The 20276-nt window shown below is 43.1% G+C and overlaps 2 protein-coding genes across 6 annotated transcripts in view; one reads left to right on the top strand and one right to left on the bottom strand.

Annotated features, from left to right (window-relative positions):
- Window positions 1–4529: 4529 nt before the first annotated feature.
- On the top strand, window positions 4530–5881 carry gpr151 (G protein-coupled receptor 151). The gene has a single exon (XM_033029540.1). The coding sequence runs from the start codon at window positions 4607–4609 to the stop codon at window positions 5879–5881; it is 1275 nt and encodes a 424-aa protein (XP_032885431.1). The 5' UTR covers window positions 4530–4606.
- A 2871-nt stretch (window positions 5882–8752) lies between these two features.
- The window catches only part of tcerg1 (transcription elongation regulator 1), a 74865-nt gene continuing 63341 nt past the window's right edge, over window positions 8753–20276 (bottom strand). For all 5 annotated transcript variants that reach the window (XM_033029985.1, XM_033029987.1, XM_033029989.1 and 2 more), the window contains 5 exons: window positions 19389–19571; window positions 16300–16479; window positions 10865–10948; window positions 10677–10777; window positions 8753–9426 (listed from right to left, as the gene is read on the bottom strand). In XM_033029985.1, coding sequence (XP_032885876.1) covers window positions 9225–9426; window positions 10677–10777; window positions 10865–10948; window positions 16300–16479; window positions 19389–19571 — 750 coding nt within the window. In that variant the 3' untranslated portion in view covers window positions 8753–9224. The remainder of the gene's footprint in view (window positions 9427–10676; window positions 10778–10864; window positions 10949–16299; window positions 16480–19388; window positions 19572–20276) is intronic.

The raw sequence follows: 20276 nt of genomic DNA, 5'->3' as shown, positions 1-20276 counted from the left end.
CGTACTTTCCTACCTGTTAAAAACCGCCAAAATGTTGAATTTTTGCGCTGAAAAAAATCGTGGGAGTCGGGGTAAGTGTGAGAGACATGTACCCAACTTTAGAATTCCAAACGTGAAGCGAAATGTAGGTATAGAGAAGCGAGAACTAAAGGGACTACAGCAGCTAAAGTGCTTGGTAAACATTGAAAATATTGGGAATTATCGCGTTTGCTCACTGCATTTCATCAAGGCATTATTTGTGTTTTTCTTGATTCCTTTGGTATCTAAAAATTCTCAGAAGTGATAAATCTGGCTGTAAATTTTTCTTCAGATGCGTTTTCATTTTGTATGTAAAAACCCACGAGAACCATGGGCGATTTAAAAAAATTACAGCAAGATTTATCACTTCTGAAACTTTTTAGATGCCAAAGGAATCAAGTAAAAACACAAATAATGCCTTAGTTGATGAAATGCAGTGAGCAAACGGCCAATGTTCGCCAAGCACTCTGTCTGTTGTTGTCCCTTCAGCTCTCGTTTCTATCTACCGTCATTTCTCCTCGCTTTTGGAATTCTGAAGTATGCTAAATGTCTCACACGCTTATCCCGATTTCCATAATTATTTACAGCGCAACAATTGACAATTTCAGCGGATTTTAACGGGCCCGCTGCGCTGGAAACAATGGTAAGTGCCTACCTGCAGTTCATCGCGTGTAATCCATTTGGAGTAGCCTAGCAACAGTACGGGTCATGGGTCGTGACCCGGCTGCCGTGAAACCTCCCTATACACTACCCTACACACAATAGGGACCATTTTATATTTATACGAAGCCAATTAACCTACAGTTCTTTGGAGTGTGGGAAGAAACCGGAGAAAACCCACGCAGGTCACAGGGAGAATTTACAAACTTCATACAAACAGCACCCTTAGTCAGGATCGAACCCGGGTCTCTGGCAACTCTACCGCTGCGCCACCGTGCTGCCCACTTGAAGAGCTATGGCTACAATGAAGTGGACTGCGGGCTGGTAAGTGGGGATTGCCTAAGTAATTCAGATTTGGACTAACATAATAAACTGTATGACCTTTCTATGTATTAAATATTGACCATTCAATGCCTTTGCTCCGAACTAACATGCTCTTAAATTACAGCAATCTCTTAGAATCCAAGTTGCAAGAAGCCAAACGCAGGAAAGGCTCCACTGTCATTCTTCTATTGGAAGAGGCGACCCTGATTCAGGTATTACAAATGTTACAGGTGGCTCAGAACTGCATGGAGTCATTTTGAACTGGAGGTGGAAATGATTGCTTTTCTTCTAAATATTCAGGTTCTGAGATTCATTTTACTGACAACATGAACAAATATTTATTTTGATGTACAGACCGAAGAAACTGGAGAGTTCTGTTTAGAGGTTTGTTTTGTTTCGTCACACCAAATATTGATCTTAGACCTTAACTTAATTTCTCTCTCCACAAGTGTTGCTTCACTTGCTGAGTGTTTGGTGTTTTAATTTGTAAAGATAATGAAGGTTTTGACAAAGTAGATAGTGAGAAAATATTTCCATCGATCTTAGTGTCAGTGACAATAGTAAAAACATACTTGACACAAAAGTTTGTTTGAGGGTGGGGAGCTGACAAATAAATCTTTTTTTTTAAACGAGTAAATAATCACATGCCAATCCCACCATCTCCAATGCTGGCGGTGGCAGTAGGTTCAATCGGGACCGGCCTTAAGTCGATTGGACCGATTGCTCCCAATTGGGCCGCGCGAGTAAGGGGGCCCCGCGCCAGAGCAATCTACTCTCGGCTCGGGTAGGTCTACCCCGGGTGGAGGGGGGAGAGAGAGTAGAGGGAGAAGAATGGGGTAGACGGGGAGGGGGGTGTGAGGGGGAATGGAGAAGTGGGAGAGGGGGAGGTGGAGGTGGGTCGTTCGCTCACGGCAGCGCTCCCGCCCCTCCAGTCGCCGTGCTTCACGGACGCAGCCCCGGCTCCACCCCTCTCTCTCCCCGGGGAGACGCGGTGAACAATACACAGAGGGCCGGGCCGGGGGTTGGAGCAACGTTTACAAACATCGGCCTCAGCTCACACCCGTCCGCCCGGACCCCGGCATCCGCTCCCGCCCCGGCCCTCTCCCTCCCTTCTTCCCTCCCTCCCTTCTCTCCCTCTCTCCCTCTCTCCCTCCCTTCCTCCCTCCCTTCTCTCCTTCCCTCCCACACACACATCACGCACAGACAACTAACACACACACATAACTAAGTTAGGATGGGGTAGAAGCCCAAAGGGTATGATGGAGCTGAAGCCCAAAATTTAATGCCTGGACTGGTTTTTCACCAATGGTTAATGGTTTTTCAGGATCTATTTAATTAAATTACCTTTTTTTTCATTTCAACGATGTACTTTTCAGAGGTGATCTACACATTTTGTTTGTTACTTGTAGGCTTACATGTATGCAATTTTATGTAAAAATGTAGTTTAGTTCTGTTTGATCCATTAAGTCGCAGGCACTTTTTAAGCGCACATTTTGATAACTTTTCATTCTACCATAGAGATATAAAGTATATAATAAACTGTATTTATATTTCTATGAATCTATAGACCTTGGCTGGGAACCTGGGGCTCACCAAAATTGTTCCCAGTTGGGCCCCGCAACTCCTAAGGCCGGCCCGGAGTTCAATATTAATAAAATGGAAGTCAATATACACACAACGCAGAAACACAAGAGGTGAGTTGCTGTCTTGCAGCGCCAGAGACGCGGGTTCGAACCCTGACTACGGGTGCTGTCTGTACGGGGGTTTATACGTTCTCCCCGTGACCAGCATGGGTTTTCCCCGAGATCTTCGGTTTCCTCCCACACTACACAGGTGTATTGGCTTGGTATGAATGTAAGTTGGCCCTAGTGTGTGTAAAGTGTCAGTGTGCGGGGACGCTGTTTGGCTCGGACTCGGTGGGCCCTGTTTCTGCGCTGTGTATCTAAACTAAACTAAATTTAAAAATGAATAACTCCAATAAACATGGTCAGCTTGGTCATAAATTGGGGGCTTCTCTTGGCACAAGTTGGCACAGGGAATTTTACTGCGATCCTCTGGTACTATGAAAAACCTACTTGCCCTCATTCTACGTGGGTCTTAGATCACCCCCCGGCGAGGGCAAGCAGACGTTTAATAGAATCATCCACTTCCCTTTCCCGTGAGTCAGGGTTTAAAATCGAGTTTATTCTGATGAAGTTAAAAATTAGTAAACTATTTCTAGTGGGGGAAAGGACGACGACGAAAAGACAATACTAAAATACATTTATCTGCATCGTATGAACTGAATATAGAAGCAAATTCAATAATAATTTCCCGAAAAGATTGGATACAAAACTTGAAAACGAAAGTATTACTAGATATTGAGGGAGAAATTGATATTGATGGATCTTCCAATGAACTAGGACATAAAGGGAGAAGTGACGTTTATTTGTACTATATCCCTCATTTATATATGGCATGTTTTACGGTACAGTCTCTTGTACCGTCGTCACGTTCTGAATGTTGATATCTCCACCATCGGCCATCATGCTGATGAATAATTATCTTTCTAAATCGCTCTTCTCACCCTCTTTATGGAGCCCCCCAAACCATATTCCTTCGATCAAGCTTTGGCCCATCGTCGATATTGTTATCGAAGTGCTTGGAGCATTTGACCCTTTAAGTACACAATTTAAAACACGTTCCTGTTGTTGCAAAGCCATGGTATGTTAATATACTTGATGTACACTACCCCAGTCCCACTTAGGAAACCTGAACGGAAACCTCTGGAGACTTTGCGCCCCACCCAAGGTTTCCGTGCGGTTCCCGGAGGTTGCAGGTAGTGGAAGCAGGTAGGGAGACTGACAAAAACCTCGGATGGGGCGCAAAGTCTCCAGAGGTTTCCGTTCAGGTTTCCTAAGTGGGACAGGGGCATTATTTATATCTTCTAAACAGACATGCCATCTGCATCATGCCGTTGTATTCGCCTACCTACATGTCCAATTTGCAAAAGTTGAAGGCAGCAAAGCGACTTAAATGTTGCAATTTGCCACAAAGCTATATGTTAATAAAGTAACTCCAAACCCGGCACACATGACAAACGCTTTTCAATATCCTAAACACTACTGGAGTATAGACTGTGAATACGAAGGAAATCGCTTGATATCGGGTCCATTTAGAGACTTGGAAATTAATCCCGATCAGAAAGATCTGCGGCTGACATGCAGAAAATAAAACAAACGTAAAATTTAACTATTAATTTGCAGCATTCCGTAAAAAATGATTTGAGCGTTAGCAATGTTTTCATGCCCTTATGTGAAACGATATGCATGATTTATGAAGTAGGTGGGTCAGTAAATACGCTGTTATCGCCCCCCCCCCCCCCCCCTCCCCCTCCCCCTCCCCTCCCCCTCGGCTGCTGTGTATTTATTAGACTTGCAAATCGGCGCTGGCCAAGGTGCTGAAAGCAGCTCCTACGCAGCTTTCCCCAATATCTTTCATGCAACCGTTTGCCAGTCTGGTTTGCTGAGCTCTGTTTTCACGCGGCATTACCGAGGAACTCCGGAGAGAAGTCATACGTCAAAAGAGAGGGGAAAAAACAGCCGTGCGGTCCAGTGTAATCCCAATGGAGAAATTTCCAGTTCAAATGATCAATCTCAACACTCCCAATGGTAGCAATGATGTCGCCCTATTGGACGGAGGATATCAAAATACCGAGCCCAAACAGCTGAACATTGCGACCCCGTTGGTTTTAGCCTTCATCTGTGTGGTCGGTTTTGCTGGAAATGTCCTGGTTATTGCAGTTTTGATCAACAAAACAAGGAAGGGTCGAACTTCGATGATAAATTCGTTGATACTCAACTTGAGCGCGGCTGACCTCCTGATTATGGCGTTTTGTGTCCCCTTCAGGGCCGTGGCTTACTCCAGGCCGGTCTGGACTCTCGGCTGGTTTACATGCAACACGGTGGATTGGTTCTTGCAGAGCTGCATGGCCGCCAAAAGTTTCACCTTAGCCACGCTGGCCAAAGCTTGTTTCATGTACGTTTCACACCCGTCCAAGCAAGTCCAAATCAGGCATCAGAAAGTCGCCGTGCTCATTGTGTGTATCTGGGCGCTGGCGTTCATCCTCTCCGCGCCTCACTGGATCACCGCGAGTGTCAGCAGTGAATCGAAGAAGCCGATGTGTGTTCTTGACTGGCCGCAACGCGCATCCAAATTTCTGGCGGTATTTGCAAAGTTGTACCCCGCGTTGGTTTACTGCCTTCCTGTGATCTGTACTTTCGCTTATCACTGGAAGGCTTTCTGGAGATGCAAGCGCAGAGGAGCTAAAAACCAGAACCTGCGGAATCAGATTAGAGGGAAGCGACTGAACGACATGCTTTTCGGAGTCAGCCTGGCCTTCGCCACCATGTGCGCTCCAGAATGGGTGGTGTGGCTGTGGATTCGCCACATCCACAAGGACGACCCTTCGCCACCTGCAGCTTTCGTCCTGTTCTCTCAAGTCCTAGTGTTCAGCATCTCTTCGGTTAATCCGCTCATCTTCGTGGTGAGGTCTGAAGAGTTTAAAGAAGGGTTCATGGGCGTTTGGAAAAGGCTGATCTCCAGTAAGCCGCGTACATCTCCCAGTCTCTCGGGTGCACAGCCCGAGCCGCCCAGATCAGAGAGTCTCCCGACCAACCAGTATCAGCAAGAGAAAGCGGTCCAAGTCCCAGACAGCGATATCGCCCAAGAAAACGCGGAGAGCCCCACAAATAAAACGGACAACATCGTCCTGTCCGATATGGAACAATTTTGGGAGGAGAGACACAAGGCGGTCGCTAGTGTCGAAGAAGACCCGATTCCCTGGGAACATCAGAGTGGATCAGATGCACCGTGCCCCGACACCGGCAACAAGATGTGAAGGTTTGCAGCAGCAGTTTGGGCAACTGCGGTAGAATTAAAGTCATGCCTTTCCTACCAGGAGTCCAAGTCTTCTTGCAGAAATACCCTCCAATGACAATCTAAAACAACTAGTATTGAAATGAATTGGGGGGGAATGGGTTTGGCGGTCAGATTGCTGCTGTGATTTATAATTTATTTCAAGAAAAAAAACACAAACACTTGGTCCGCGGGTGAAGCTGTTCTCTGATGCAGGGATTAATCCAACTACAGCATATAACCACAACTCCGAGTGAAGCATTTAAAGCGGATCAGCCGTGTAATATTGAATGGCAAAACGGCCTCCAGAGCGAGTACCCATCCCTGTATAGCTGACATAAGAAAATAGGATTTACGTAAGGGTCTTGTGTTGCTCGTGACCACCTGTATTGTCTATGCTGTACACTTGCATAATTATTTTACCCATCTTAGTCTTCAAATTGATTATAAACGCCTGTCTTCTTGCGGCTGCTTTTCAACTGGATTTGGACGCTTTAATGTTACGAAGTTACCCGCTACACGAGATACTGCGTGTGACTGTTAAATGTCTAGCTACGGTTCATGTGAGCAAAAGGCTAACGTGGTGGGTACTACTCGATGTATTCTGTTTTTAGAGACCTGCCTTTTTTTCTATTGGAGCTGTCAATGATAAATATAACATCAGTTTGTATGTTAGCAGTGCCTGGAACGTATTGATCTTGGAACTTTGCTGCAACGTCTGCATCTTCATAGACCTTGTGCGTCTGTTGACTCAACGCCAATTACATAGTTCAACTTAAATTCCGTTTGACCGCGTAATCCCCCCCCCCCACGAATATTGTAACGGATGACGGTTTGTTAAAACGCAATATTGTTGAATATGAAGCATTCAATGTTTAAATTGTAGCTGTTTTGCCTCGCTCTATGTATAAAGTGATGTAGTGTCAGACATTACTTGTTGCTACTTGGGCACAGAATAAATAGTTCCATACAGTTTTGTGTACGAGTAAATTGCCTGCTGAAAAATCCATACTTTCACACTGCTCAAACGTCTTAGGCAAACGTTTTAAGATCTATTGCCCCAAGGCCCCATAATTGTGCACAGGCGGTCGATCACAAAAATGCTTACAGAAACGCGATTGAATAGGAGATGTGAACTGCGGACCTGATTCTGGCCCTTCCGAATAATTCACATTTCTAAACAGTGATCCACGACAATTCAGCTAATATGTATTAGACTCGGTGAAATGAGCTCACATTTCACGTTTGACCAGCATCCCAATCCATTTGGAGAGGCCATTCAAAGCTGAAAAGATCACTTGCAAAGCAGTCGCGTTCGTGGCAGTATTTTACAACATGGAAATGCACCAGTAGGATGTAAACACGGTGTAAATCTGTAGGAGCCGCTGATTGTGAGAAATGTTAAGAGGGAGTGTTGGGGACCCACCCCTCCCCCAAACAGATTAATAATAAAAAAAACAGCAAACGTGTCTATAAATTTCATGAAATGATTCTTCGTTTCAATCAAGAAACCAACTGCTGCCAATTAAGACATAAAAAAAATTGCAGAGTATGTCTGATACTAATCATGTGGGTATAGCAAAAACAATACAAATTGTTGATAATTTCACTTGTGGAACGGGCAGGTGGCAATATTGACTATTTAAAAAAAAAATCACATTAAATCTTGCAAAAAGATCATAATGTTTCTAAGAATTAATAACCCAGTTCTAATTAGCTGAGCACAACGTGAGTGCAAACGGTTCAGTCTTATCACTTTGTAGCCGTTATCAGCAACTTTATTCCTTTAAAAGTATTTCTCCTGATTTGTCTCAGAGGGTTTGGGTAATGTTCACAGCGCAAGCATCCACGGCTTTCACTCCGCACAATCAAGGATCACACTGAACACCCATCCATGTCATCCGCTCCCAAAGAAAAATCAAGCAGCTGGAAATTAAGCTGGTCTCCAGATAAAACACAGATGCAGCTAAATATAAAATATACTGAGGTCAGCTTTGGGAGGCATACAAGGACCCCCATGGCATCTACAGTGTTGATTTATTTCAATATGTCATTGTCCACAGGGCCAAGATACTATAAGAGCAGCCATACACACACAGAATCAGGCTCTTCAACCACATTTTCCACAAGTAGTTCTTATCCAATTCCCAAGTTAGGATTTTTCATTAGCCAGTGAGCAAACTAAAATTCCTTGGCTGAAGAATCTATGCTGTAGCTTCGGAAGTCCCATTAACAGTTTTATCCCACACTGCCTATAACATTGCTGGTTATATGAGCAAGACTTGGGTCCTGGGGACTTCAGGTGCTGCAATTGTCAGCATACAATGACAAATGGGCACTCAGGTTCAGAGTCAATGGTTACTTAATTCTTTAGGTTGAGCATGCCCTGTAATTCTGATTACATGATCAACCCGAGATGGAAGCTTGATAAACTGAATACACTTTCTTACCATATTCACCATAGACCAAATAGCCGCCCACTATGCTGGTTCAACAGCAATCCCATTTTCACACTTTTCCCTTTAACTTCTTCTCTCCACATTCCCATTAATTTCACTGTCCACCTACACCGAGAGCAATCTGCAGCAGCCATCAATCTGCAGACCTCTGGAATGTGGAAAGAAACTGGACAACCAGAGAAATCCCGTGTGGCCATAGGAAGAATGTGGACAGTGGAGATCAGGATTGAATCCGAGGTACTGGAGCCACAGCAGTGGTACTACTAGCTGTGCAACACGTTGCCTTTGTTAATTAACTACAAAACTAAAATCATTCCAATTTATGATTTTCAATACCTCTAACCTTTTTTTAAAAAATAACTTAAATTAACACAAAGCAAAATGCATTCCAAAACGTAGAAAAAAAGATGGTTTATTGCAGTAAACATTTCAACTAGGCAACATTTCCAACACCTTAGTTAAGTCACTTTGGAAACTTACATTTAAACACAAGTAAAAGCTTAAATGTCACAAACTAAACCCCCTTTGAGATCAGTGACTGACTTTGAAAATTACTAGTAACTAAATGCTAGTTTTTGCAGAGTTGGTTTGCACAGCCATTTGGTTGGACTAATGACCATGCTGCAAGTACTACATCAGCTGCATTTTCTTTTAAAAAAGTTCTTTATTTTACACAACCGAATGATGAGTCAAAGCTTCCACTTCAACATGATGACAAGCTGGTACAAATGTGTCCATACTATATACAAAACTGGACAAAGCAGACACATTAATACTGCACACACGTTGATAAGTCTGGCAGATGGCTCATGCACAAGTCTCAGTTGATGGGGAGCCTACTCATGCTCAGGAGAATTGTTTTTGGTGTTACTTGGCTGACCGTCTGGTTGGTTCTGATGCAGTGGGTGGTGGTGGAGGTCCTCGTCGATCAAGGTCATCAATGTAAGCCATAATGAGCTTGCGTCTCTCCTCCGGCACACACTCTAATACTAAGTACCTCTTATCGTTTTGAAGGATCCGTTCGATATCTTTCAAATGCTGATCTGACTCGTGCAATAATTTCTTCGATCTTGGGGAGAAAAATAAAGCCCTTAACAATTTTTATTCCTGCCAGACAGTGCAAGGAGACAGCTATTCAGTAGTTTATGTCAACCAATTCCACATTTTTTTAAACAATGAAAAGACAGTGGTTACCAAATTGACACTAACTCATCCCACTGTGCTGTGGTTATTTTTAACATACAATGAAGACCTCCTCAAGCTAGATGCCCCTTTGTTGTTGTTTATTTACAACCTGTGTATCCTGAACACTACTTCCTGTTTTGCTTGATGGCTGATCAGACCACCCTTGCCCAGAAGCCTCAATCTCAATGCAAATATTCTCAGACACACTCTGATCTATCCAGTGCAGTGAGAGAAGGTCCAATCATGTATCCCTTTGCCAATTTCATTTCCCAACATCATTATTACTGATAGTCTCATCAATGCCATCCTATCAGGCACCATAAGAAATCAGGTTTCACATACACTGTATCCACAACCTGCTTCACAATAACCTCTCTCAACCCAATGCAAATAGACTGTTCTTCTTCTTATCTGGTCCCGGAAAGGCTGTGAATCACTTTAATTCAACTCAAAACTAAGTCAACTTCCCTGATGCTGTTAAGGTAAACAATTCATCTCTATCCCTTGGCCAACGCTGATAAACTTTGCAACATCAGCATTTAATTTAACTTGGAATAGAGCTTCAAATTCCATGCCGTCCACATTGCATTGACTAGCCACTTTCACCTTTAACAGTAACCCTATCTCACTTTGTCTCACCCCTGCTATGCAGAAATGCTCACCATGCTATTGCTATCAAACAAACCTATTTTAACATGCCCACAGTCAGCCCCTCAATCTTACATGAATAGAAACTCATAAGCCTGCTGCCCCAATCAGAGTCAAGAGTCAAACAGCACATAATGCAAATGCCACCCATTGCACATACCTACACCAGCCCCATTCAACCTCATTAGGTCTGGGCTTTGACAAGTACTTGCCTGGATGCTTCTTAACTGTACCAGACCGTATTCATCCTTTGACTTGCTGTACATTGGTTTAATTAACTTAAAATGTTTATACCAATTCCAGTCTCTCTCCAGCATCCCCTCACACTATTTTTTTTCAGCTCTGCAATCCTCCATCTCAAATTTATCTCCCATCCTCTTCATTCATCATTAGTTCAATAATTCAACAACGTTCTGGATTTTCCTCCCACAAACCCTCCAATGTGTAAGTTTCCTTTTTGACCAGGGGTCAGACGTTGTTACTCACCTGTAAGTAACAAATTTGGTCTCTTTCAACAGTGTTCTAAAGTCTGCTTTGGCTGTGATGTATTTATCCCGAATATATTCTTCAAATTCCCTCTGCTTTTTCTGAAAGAGAGCATAAGCAAGTAATAACACGTGTGTATTTGGATGAAAGAGTGAACATTTTGAAAGGTTGATCGACATATTAATTACCCGATCACTAGAGGAGAACTTGATGCAGCGTGGATCCTCTTTGATGACCTTTTTTACTTCTTTCCATGTAGAGGTGAGAGTAATCTACAATGCACAATTATCAAGTGTTAATAAATTTACAAGAACGTTCACAGAATGGTAATTGATCCTGAAATCTTAACTTTGCCATCACAAACACCATCCTTTTTACTCGAGATGCTACCTGACCCGCCGAGTTACACTAGCACTTTGTGTCTATCTGTCTCAGCATATGTGATTTGTATTTCAGATTTGCACCATATCAGCATTATGTCGTTTGGATTGAGAAACTTTTGGCAGAACACTTGGAAGTGCAATGTTTTCCTTCAAATTAAGCTTCCTTAAGTCCCACATCTGCTAAATCCATCCGTAACACACTTTGTGCTAACCCACAGACTTCTTCTTTGCTGTAATCCTCTTGGTTCTGCATTTTGAATATTGAAGTTTGTGCCCTCTACTTATAAAATTCTCCAATTGGGTTGCATGCTGCTCTACCAGGAAGGTGTTTTGAATCGTACCCCGCTGCTGGTGCTCACACAGTGATGATATAGTGATCTTATCACCACATGAACCAATGCGAATGAACCACAGAAACAACATGCAGAGGGCTGGAGCAGGCAGTGAAGCTGCTCAGTGCTGAGATAGAGTAATCAGGGCCGCTCCCTGTCCAACACATTGAGTGCAGGCTGTTGCATGGGGTTGGCATGGAGTTCAACACTCTCCATCACTTCCAACAGGAAGTGATGAGAGAGACTAGGGTAGTGTTGCAAGCCAACACAGAGAGCCCAGCGGTGGGCCCAGACTCACCATAGAACCCCACATCTCAGCACTGAGCTGCCACACCACTCACCCTGCCACACCACTTGCCCCAAACCTGTCGAAGATCAGCCTTCACAGACAGCTCCTGCACATGTGGCTAAATCCACATCGAGCCATGAGGCAATGAGATCATTTAAACTGTTTCAATTACTATCAGTAGAGATTCGAGCCCTCTACCTGGTTCCCAGCGCAGTAGCACTGACAGTAATCTCTATAATTACTCCTTTTTATGTTACTTTCTCTAGTGCTCTCCTTGCTGGGAATACACTAAACGATGTACTAGAGTAAAGGCTACCCTTAAAAGTCATGAAACCAAAATAGTTTTTCCATGTTTGTTGCACATTGTTGACATTTTGTCCCTGCATTGAGGTTAATAACAAGCCTGTATCCGTTCTGCAATTTATTCTGTCAGAATTAGCAGCAGGTAGCTTTGGCATGACACCAGGGCTATTACTATGATCACAGTTGTTGAAGTCACGAGTCTCAGTTCCAATAAACCAAGACCTCAGAAATGGAAAGATATCCTCAAGACACGTGGGGTTATATCTGGGGCCCATGTTGCCACAATTGCTGTTTATTGAAGACTAGAGTAATGTGGTTAAATGAATAGTTCCTTCAGAGAGCTAGTTCAGATGGAATGAAATGAATAGCTATGGCATAAAATGTGGCGAAAAATAAAATGTATATAAGCATGGTTTAATCTCAAGCCCAGGACATCACTGCAACAGTTCTAGAGCGATGTGTTATAGGTCTGTCTTTGGCTGTTCATTAGTAATCTTCAGCTGTCGGAGGTGGGGACATTCATGATGATTGGTCAACATTAGCTCCTTTCACGACCTAGTCATAGAATCATAATTGTAAGTGTAATCAGCCCCTTCGGCCCAATTTGCCCATGCCAATCAACATGCCCCATCTACACGTCCCACCTGCCTGTGTTTGGCCCATATCCCTCTAATTCTGTCCTATCCACATACCCGTCTAAATGTTTCTTAAACGTTGTGACAGTACCTGCCTCAACTACCTTGCACAGCAGCTCGTTCCATATACCTTTGCGTAAAAAGGTTGACCCTCAGGTTTCTATTAAATCTTTCCCCCCTCACATTAAACATAGAAACATAGAAAATAGGTGCAGGAGGAGGCCATTCAGCCCTTCGAGCCAGCACCGCCATTCATTGTGATCATGGCTGATCGTCCCCAATCAATAACCCGTACCTGCCTTCTCCCCATATCCCTTGATCCCACCAGCCCCTAGAGCTCTATCCAACTCTCTCTTAAATCCATCCAGTGATTTGGCCTCCACTGTCCTCTGTGGCAGGGAATTCCACAAATTCACAACTCTCTGGGTGAAAAAGTTTTTTCTCATCTCAGTCCTAAATGGCTATTCTAAGACTGTGGCCCCTATAGCCTCTGGTTCTCTATTCCCCTACTCTGGGTGAAAGACTGTGCATTTACCGTATGTATTCCTCTCATAACCTTGTACATCTCTGAAAGATCACCACTCATCATCCTGCACTCCGTGGAATAGTCCTAGCCTGCCCAACTATTCCAAATAGCTCAGGCCCTCGAGTCTTGGCAACATCTTTGTAATTTTTTCTGCACCCTTTCCAGCTTAACAACATCTTTCTAATAACAGGGTGATCAAAACTGAACACAAATATCTAATATCTTGCACAACTGTGACATGACCTCCGAACCTCTACTGACTCTGACTGAAGAAAGTCGATGCGCCAAAAGCCTTCTTGACGACCCTATCTACCTGTGATGCCACTTTCAAGGAACATTTTCGGCCCTTGGCTATTTTACAGTTCTACCCATACCAATTCTACAGCATCTAAGCAAATGTCCCTCCTTGTTATTGCATTAATCTTCACTTTAACCAGCAATGCCACCCCACCTCCTCTTCCTTTCGGTATATCCTTCCTGAATGTCATATACCCCTGCATGTAGATCCCTCTGCTCTACAACACTCCCCAGAGCTCTGCCATTCACTGTGTAGGTCCTGCCCTGGTTACGTACCAAAATGCAATACCTCACACTTCTTTGTATTAAACTCCATTAATCATTCCTCATCGCATATGCATAACTGATCAATCTCCTGCTGCAATTTTTGACAACCATCTCCGCTTTCTAGAATACCACCCAGTATTGTGTCAGCCATTAGAATGCTCTCTTGTAACTCTCTGCCCACTGGCTTGTAGATCCAAGGCTTTTCCTTGCAGCCTTTCATGAATGGAGGCACAACATTTGCCACACTCCAGTCTTCTGGCACCTCGCCCAAATTTAAGTCATTTGGCTAACTCCGTTCACACCAGCTCTGTAAGCATTCCCAACTGTCCTATTGCCCACATCCTCTCTGCCATCTTAAACCTATGTGGACACAATGTGACCTCAAAATGCAGGTGATATGTACAGCAGGGGTGTGTGGGAGTGCTCAGGGAGGGTAGCTCCTCTGGTAGGGGACATGTCACATGCTATCGTCGTCTATGACGACCACCAGGAAAGGAATGGACAGCAGCAGCCAGTTAAGGTTTCTTTGAAAGCATCGTCACCTTGGCCAATACCTGGAATGGTTCAAGACAATAACTCGCAACTGCCTTTTCAATTGCAATTAGGAGTTTTCAATAAATGTGAGCCTTGCCTGGAATGCTAACATGAAAAAAACAAGCTAAAATGATGCTTAAAGTAGGAGATAAGAGTAGGCAGGCAAGTTTACTTTGCAGTCTGCTCCTTTTCTCCTCAATAACATGGTTTGTGAAATTGTCCCAAAATATGTATCGTGACAATTAGCATTTCTTCATATCACAACAGTCATTGCAACTGTGAAGAAAGGTTGTGTGTATAGTAACTAGGTTTGATGATAAAGCTCCAAATAAATTTATATTAGATGTGTAAAAGTATCTCTTAAAATGCAAAAAGCTTATAAGTTTATGAAAGTATTCGTCAAGCATGGGAAAATGAAATGGGATTGGCTATAACAAAAGAAAACTGGGAAGAAAGTCTACAACGAATACACCGGTGTTCATTAAACGCCAGACATATACTGATACAATTTAAAGTATTATATAGGTTACATTATTCGAAAACTAAATTAAATAGTATTTTTCCGAATCTTTCCGCTATTTGTGATAAGTGCAAGAAAGCAGAGGCAAATTTAATACATAGTTTCGTTACATGTCCTAAATTGAATTATTACTGGACAGAAATTTTTAAAGTTATTTCTGAAGTCATCAAAGTTAAATTGGACCCTAACCCAAAGCTAATAATATTTGGAATTCCGGATTTACATCTATCACTTACAGTAAATCAAAGAAATTTCTTTGATTACTGTTTGATAATTGGGAAAAAAATCATATTGAAATTTTGGAAGGGAACATTATCCCCCACAACCAAAATGTGGGCAACAGAGATGATGGAGACGTTACATCTGGAAAGAATTAGATTTGTCCTATTGGACAAGTATAATTCTTTTGAACAGATATGGTCTCCATATATATAGTATTTAGAGAAGTAGCTGTTCTTGGCAACACAGCTCGGCGTGCACCCTGCGGGATTTGGTGAGAATAATTCATTTTTATATTGGAATTAACATATATCTTTATCGATAATATCACTTGTAGTAGTGTTATTAATAATACATATTGTGGTTTCTAAATTTTTTTTTTTTTTTTTTTTCGTTTCTCTTTTCTTTCTTATATATAATCAAATTATTATTTAATCACTCTCTTAATGATTTATAACTGTTCTATTCTTTCTCTATCATTATTTCTAAAAAAATAGTAGATAAGTATTACTAGTGTTTTACTTAAGGCAAATTGAATTAATTTGATATAAAGTTGTTTGAAGCATTGTAATTGATTACCTTTAATAAAAAAATATATTAAAAAAAAGTTTATGAAAGTATGCCCTCGTTTATTCCCCACAAACAACTTTCTTGTACTACAAAGTCTGGGCGTGTTTCTTCTTTTAGAAACGAGGAACTGCAGATGCTGTTTTACCAAACAGACACAAAATGCGAGAGTAACTCTACGAGTCAGGCAGCATCTCTGGAGAACATGGATAGGTAACTTTTAGGGTTGGCACCCTTCTTCAGACCAATCTAGCCTGAAGAAGGGGCGTAATCCAAAATATCACCTATTCATGTTCTCCAGAGATGCTGTCTGACTGGCTGAGCTACTCCATACATTGTGGCGCTTGTTCTCGCTAAGCTCATGGAAATAGACAGCAAAGAAACAGGCCCTTTGGTCCACCATATCTACAGTCGCTATCACTTATCCATCTATAATCCCATGTACTGGCACCAGCTCTGTATCCTACTATACCTTGGTGATTCAAGTACTTGGCCAGATGCTATTTAAATGTTGGGAGTATCTGTCCCGACCAGTGAATGGGGATATCAACCAACCTCTATGTCAAAAAGTCCTAAAATTCACTCTAAACTCTTATTCCTCACTTTATACCTGTGCCCTCTGGTTTTAGATATAATCTACCACGGGGAGAATTTCTTGCGACCTATCCTACATATGCCTCTCAATTTTGTACTCCTGCCAGGTTCTCCTCAACTTCTTGTCGATAAGTAACGGCGCATCAGTTGTACTCACCGCTGAAGTCTCATCCAGAAGCTGCCTAAAATGCTCTCTCTTCTTTTTTGTAAGAGCCTCTATATGTTCACTGAATATTTTCTCCTTTTCTTCTCTTTCCAGTAATGAAGCAGATTCCCAGCGGTGGTCCTTCCTTAGGGACCTTCTGGTATCCGACCATGTAACATCTGAAGAACGGACCTGCAGAACATGAAGAGATAAGAATATTTTAAAAAACAGGAAAGTTGTTGCAAGATAAATAACTGAGTTGTCTTTTTTTTTTTTCAATTGAGATAAAACTTGGGGCATGAGGAAAACAAATTCAAGATTACACAAAGTGGTGACAGTAAATACATGGAATGCTAATGGAATCTATTTTTAGAAGTATTCTTCATCAAATAAAGATCAAAGATTCAGCAGAAAGGAAAGCAAATAGGGGTTTAAGAAGGAACTGCAGATGCTGGAAAATCGAAGGTAGACAAAAGTGCTGGAGAAACTCAGCGGGTGCGGCACCATCTATGGAGCGAAGGAAATAGGCAACGTTTCGGGACAAAACCATTCTTCAGACTGATGTAGGGTGGGGGGGAAGGGGGCGGGAAGAGGAAAGGAAGAGGAGGAGCCAGAGGGCTGAGGGAGGGCTGAGAAGCGGGGGAGACAATAAGGGCTAACGAAAATTGGAGAAGTCAATGTTCATGCCACTGGGGTGCAGACTGCCCAAGCGGAATATGAGGTGCTGCTCCTCCAATTTACGGTGGTGCTCACTTTGACCATGGAGGAGGCCCTGGACAGAGGTCGGATTCGGAATGGGAGGGGGAGTTGAAGTGCGGAGCCACCGGGAGATCAGGTAGGTTATTGCGGACCGAGCGGAGGTGTTCGGCGAAACGATCGCCAAACCTACGCTTGGTCTCACCGATGTAGATCAGCTGGCATCTAGAGCAGTGGATGCAATAGATGAGGTTGGAGGAGGTGCAAGTGAATGTCTGTCGCACCTGAAACGACTGCTTGGGTCAGAATCTCTGGAGAGATGGAATGGGTGATGTTTCGGGTCGAGCCTTCTTCAGTATGAATAAAGGACTCGACCCGAAACACCACCTATTCTTTTTCTCCAGAGATGCAGAGTTGAAGGGCCTGTCCCACTTGGGAGAACTCCACCCACGGGGACCTTAAGAGACAAATTAAAAAAAAAAAATCAAGGTTGCGGTGACCTACGACCTCCTACGACTATGTTGAAGACCTCCCTCGACTAAAGGCCTCCTTCGACCTCCTTCGACTATGATGAAGACTGGCTTCGACCATGAACGTTTTACTCGAGGATGGTCTCTGGCAAATTGGTCCGTGAATGAGCACGACCCCCTTCCACCTCAGAGGACCAGACCGAAAACCAACAACGACCAGTGATGAGTGTCTACAGCTCAAATGATCACCTGATAAAATGATGTCATGTCTGCATTTTTTTCTCACTAAAAAATGCCTCACTGGTTTTTTTTTTTTTTAAATCATTCTGAACCATGCAAGCAAGGAAGGAACTAGTTTGGAGGATGTTGGTAAAAATACAACTACTGCTTTTTGCAGTAGCCCTTTTGATTCAGCAGCCTTTTAAGAAAGGCAGAAGGGGAAGAACAAGGGTGAAGAGGAAGCACAAGAGGTCTCAATGGGTGAATGGAGATGATGTGATGGACTGTCCCAGTACACCAGATGACTGGAAGAGAGTGGCGCTGGGCTTTGACAAAAGATGGAACTTGAAGCACACATGTGGGGCAGTGGGAGGCAAGCATGCCATTCTTGTCCGTCCCCCTCATTTTCCTTTTCGTACCGGATGGCATTCTGCTGGAACCATTCCTCAAGGTCCCCCTCCTGCTGCCTGGTGAAGGTGTAGGGCATAACCTTCCTCCAGCCCTCCCTCACCACCAATGGGGCATCTGCCTCTGATGCTGTGTCAGACACAGGAGAAAGGGCTGCTTTGCTGCCTTCAAATGAGGCAGTGAAGGATGGGGTGGTGGTGGGGACATATACTACAACCCTGGTCTCCAGGGGTCTCTCGTGCAGGGCTACCTCCTCCTGCACTATCACCTCATGTGGCATCACCTCCTGCCACTCCTCCTCTTGAGTGGGCAACACCTGTATGGCAGGTTTTTTTGAGGGTTGTGCCCTATCCCTGCGCTGCTGCCTTTTTGGTGCCATCTCTAAAATACAAGTCTCCTGCAAAAAAACTCTTCAGCTATGAATGAACATGCCTTGGAGTGACAGAGGTGACGTTCTGCTGTTTAAAGAACCTTTTTTTCCTACTGATCTTTTTCGCACCCCGGAGCTATTCCCTTTGACTACCTTCGACCCCCTATGACTAGCATCATGACCTACCAAGACTGACCTCGACTAGATCTACGACTACAAAAATATCGATTTTTCCCCACGGCGACCTATTTTTAGCATCTTGAAAAATACGCCACAACCTAGCTGAAGCTTCGACTACGCGGAGACCACTCTCGACCATGAAGGAGAGTGACGAAGACCTCCTACGACCTCGTGGAGACCTTGCTGCGACTATGGGTTGCGGACAAACTCGCCAGAGGTCGCGGTGGAGGTCGCCAAAGCGGGACAAGGGCTTTACTCCAGCATTTTGTGTCTATCTTTAATTTAAACCAACATCTGCAGTTCCTTCCTACACACTATATAAATCAGCTAATGGACAAATGGTTTCCAGAGTGATGGAATTGAAGCTTGTCTGGTATCTGGCTCCCACAAACTTTCAAATAGATTTTGTAGCATTTAGTGCATTATTACCAAATATGAACATTTTAAAAAGAAAATTCAATCTACCACAAGGTGAGAGAGAAGATAATTAAATTCAAAACAATACAAGCCTCAACACAGAGTTCATTACATTTTAACTATAGATTATTCACCGATAGAAATTTAAGATACTACATTAGCACCATGTGAGACTGCTTAACATCGATTCAATTTAACGGCCAAGGAAAAGTACTAAATACTCTATATCATGTAATAATCATCATCCAATAAATTAATTTAGGAGTACTTAGAAAATGTTGAGCATAAAAAATGAGCACAGCTAAGTTTGTGCTCTATGTTCTGAACACACAGGGTTTTACCATATCAGACAACAGAGCTTTGAAATTCTGAATGGCTTCCTCTCGCTTATGTTGTTCGCGTTCTCTGTCAATTTCCTTGGTCTGTTCCGAGCGAGCTTTAAGAACTTCTCTCTCCCGCTCTCGCAAACTTGTTTCTATTCTTGCCTGACGCTCCAGCTCCTTTTCCTTATCGGAATCTATGTGCTGTGAAACAGACAAAACGGTAGAGTTCCAGAGGGGTTTTATAGTATTTCCAGTTTTGTAAAAGGCACTGACAGTCACATTTAATAAAGAAATGTTATTGAATGGCAAGATTTATTGCACAGGACACATTTAAACTGGAAAAGAGTAGCTACGACATGACAATGCTGTCACAGCAGTTAAAATTGGAGGCAAATCAGCACAGGTTAAAATATGTTAACCAAAGGGGATTACATGCTCAAATCTTTCTGACTGATATTTGCAGCATTGCTCATTTGCTCAGCTATCACCAGCAGTGACAGGCCTGTTAGCTCTCTCCAGCACAATGACATTTATGTTGTTGTTGTATTGCCATCAGAGTCAAAAGGCCATGGAGGATAGCGCTATTAATGAGCTAGTTTTATGGCAATACAATTGCTTCAGTCACTTCCCCACATTTCAACTTATCAAACTTAAAAAAGGAAATTAGACTCTCAAATTTCTTTGTTGGCCTTTAAATTCTCTTTCTCTATATTAGTAGTCCAAAAACACACTCCTTCTTTATCACCTTTTCTTTTGACTCCCTGCTGTTTTGACAGGTACAGGATGTGCAAACGTAGAGGCATGCTGTGAAGCTCATGCCATGTGACACAAGTATGGCATTGGCAGCTAAGAGAAGGCGCTTGTATAGTACACCTGTAACTCTGAAAGCTCGTGTGTAGGAAGGAA

Source organism: Amblyraja radiata, chromosome 11 (genome assembly GCF_010909765.2).
Source record: "Amblyraja radiata isolate CabotCenter1 chromosome 11, sAmbRad1.1.pri, whole genome shotgun sequence".
NCBI classification, from domain to species: Eukaryota; Metazoa; Chordata; class Chondrichthyes; order Rajiformes; family Rajidae; genus Amblyraja; species Amblyraja radiata.
This window is presented reverse-complemented; position numbering and strand designations above follow the sequence as displayed.

Excerpts from the sequence above, each read along its gene's own strand:
- gpr151 (XM_033029540.1), top strand. The coding sequence starts at position 4,607 with ATGGAGAAATTTCCAGTTCAAATGATCAATCTCAACACTCCCAATGGT.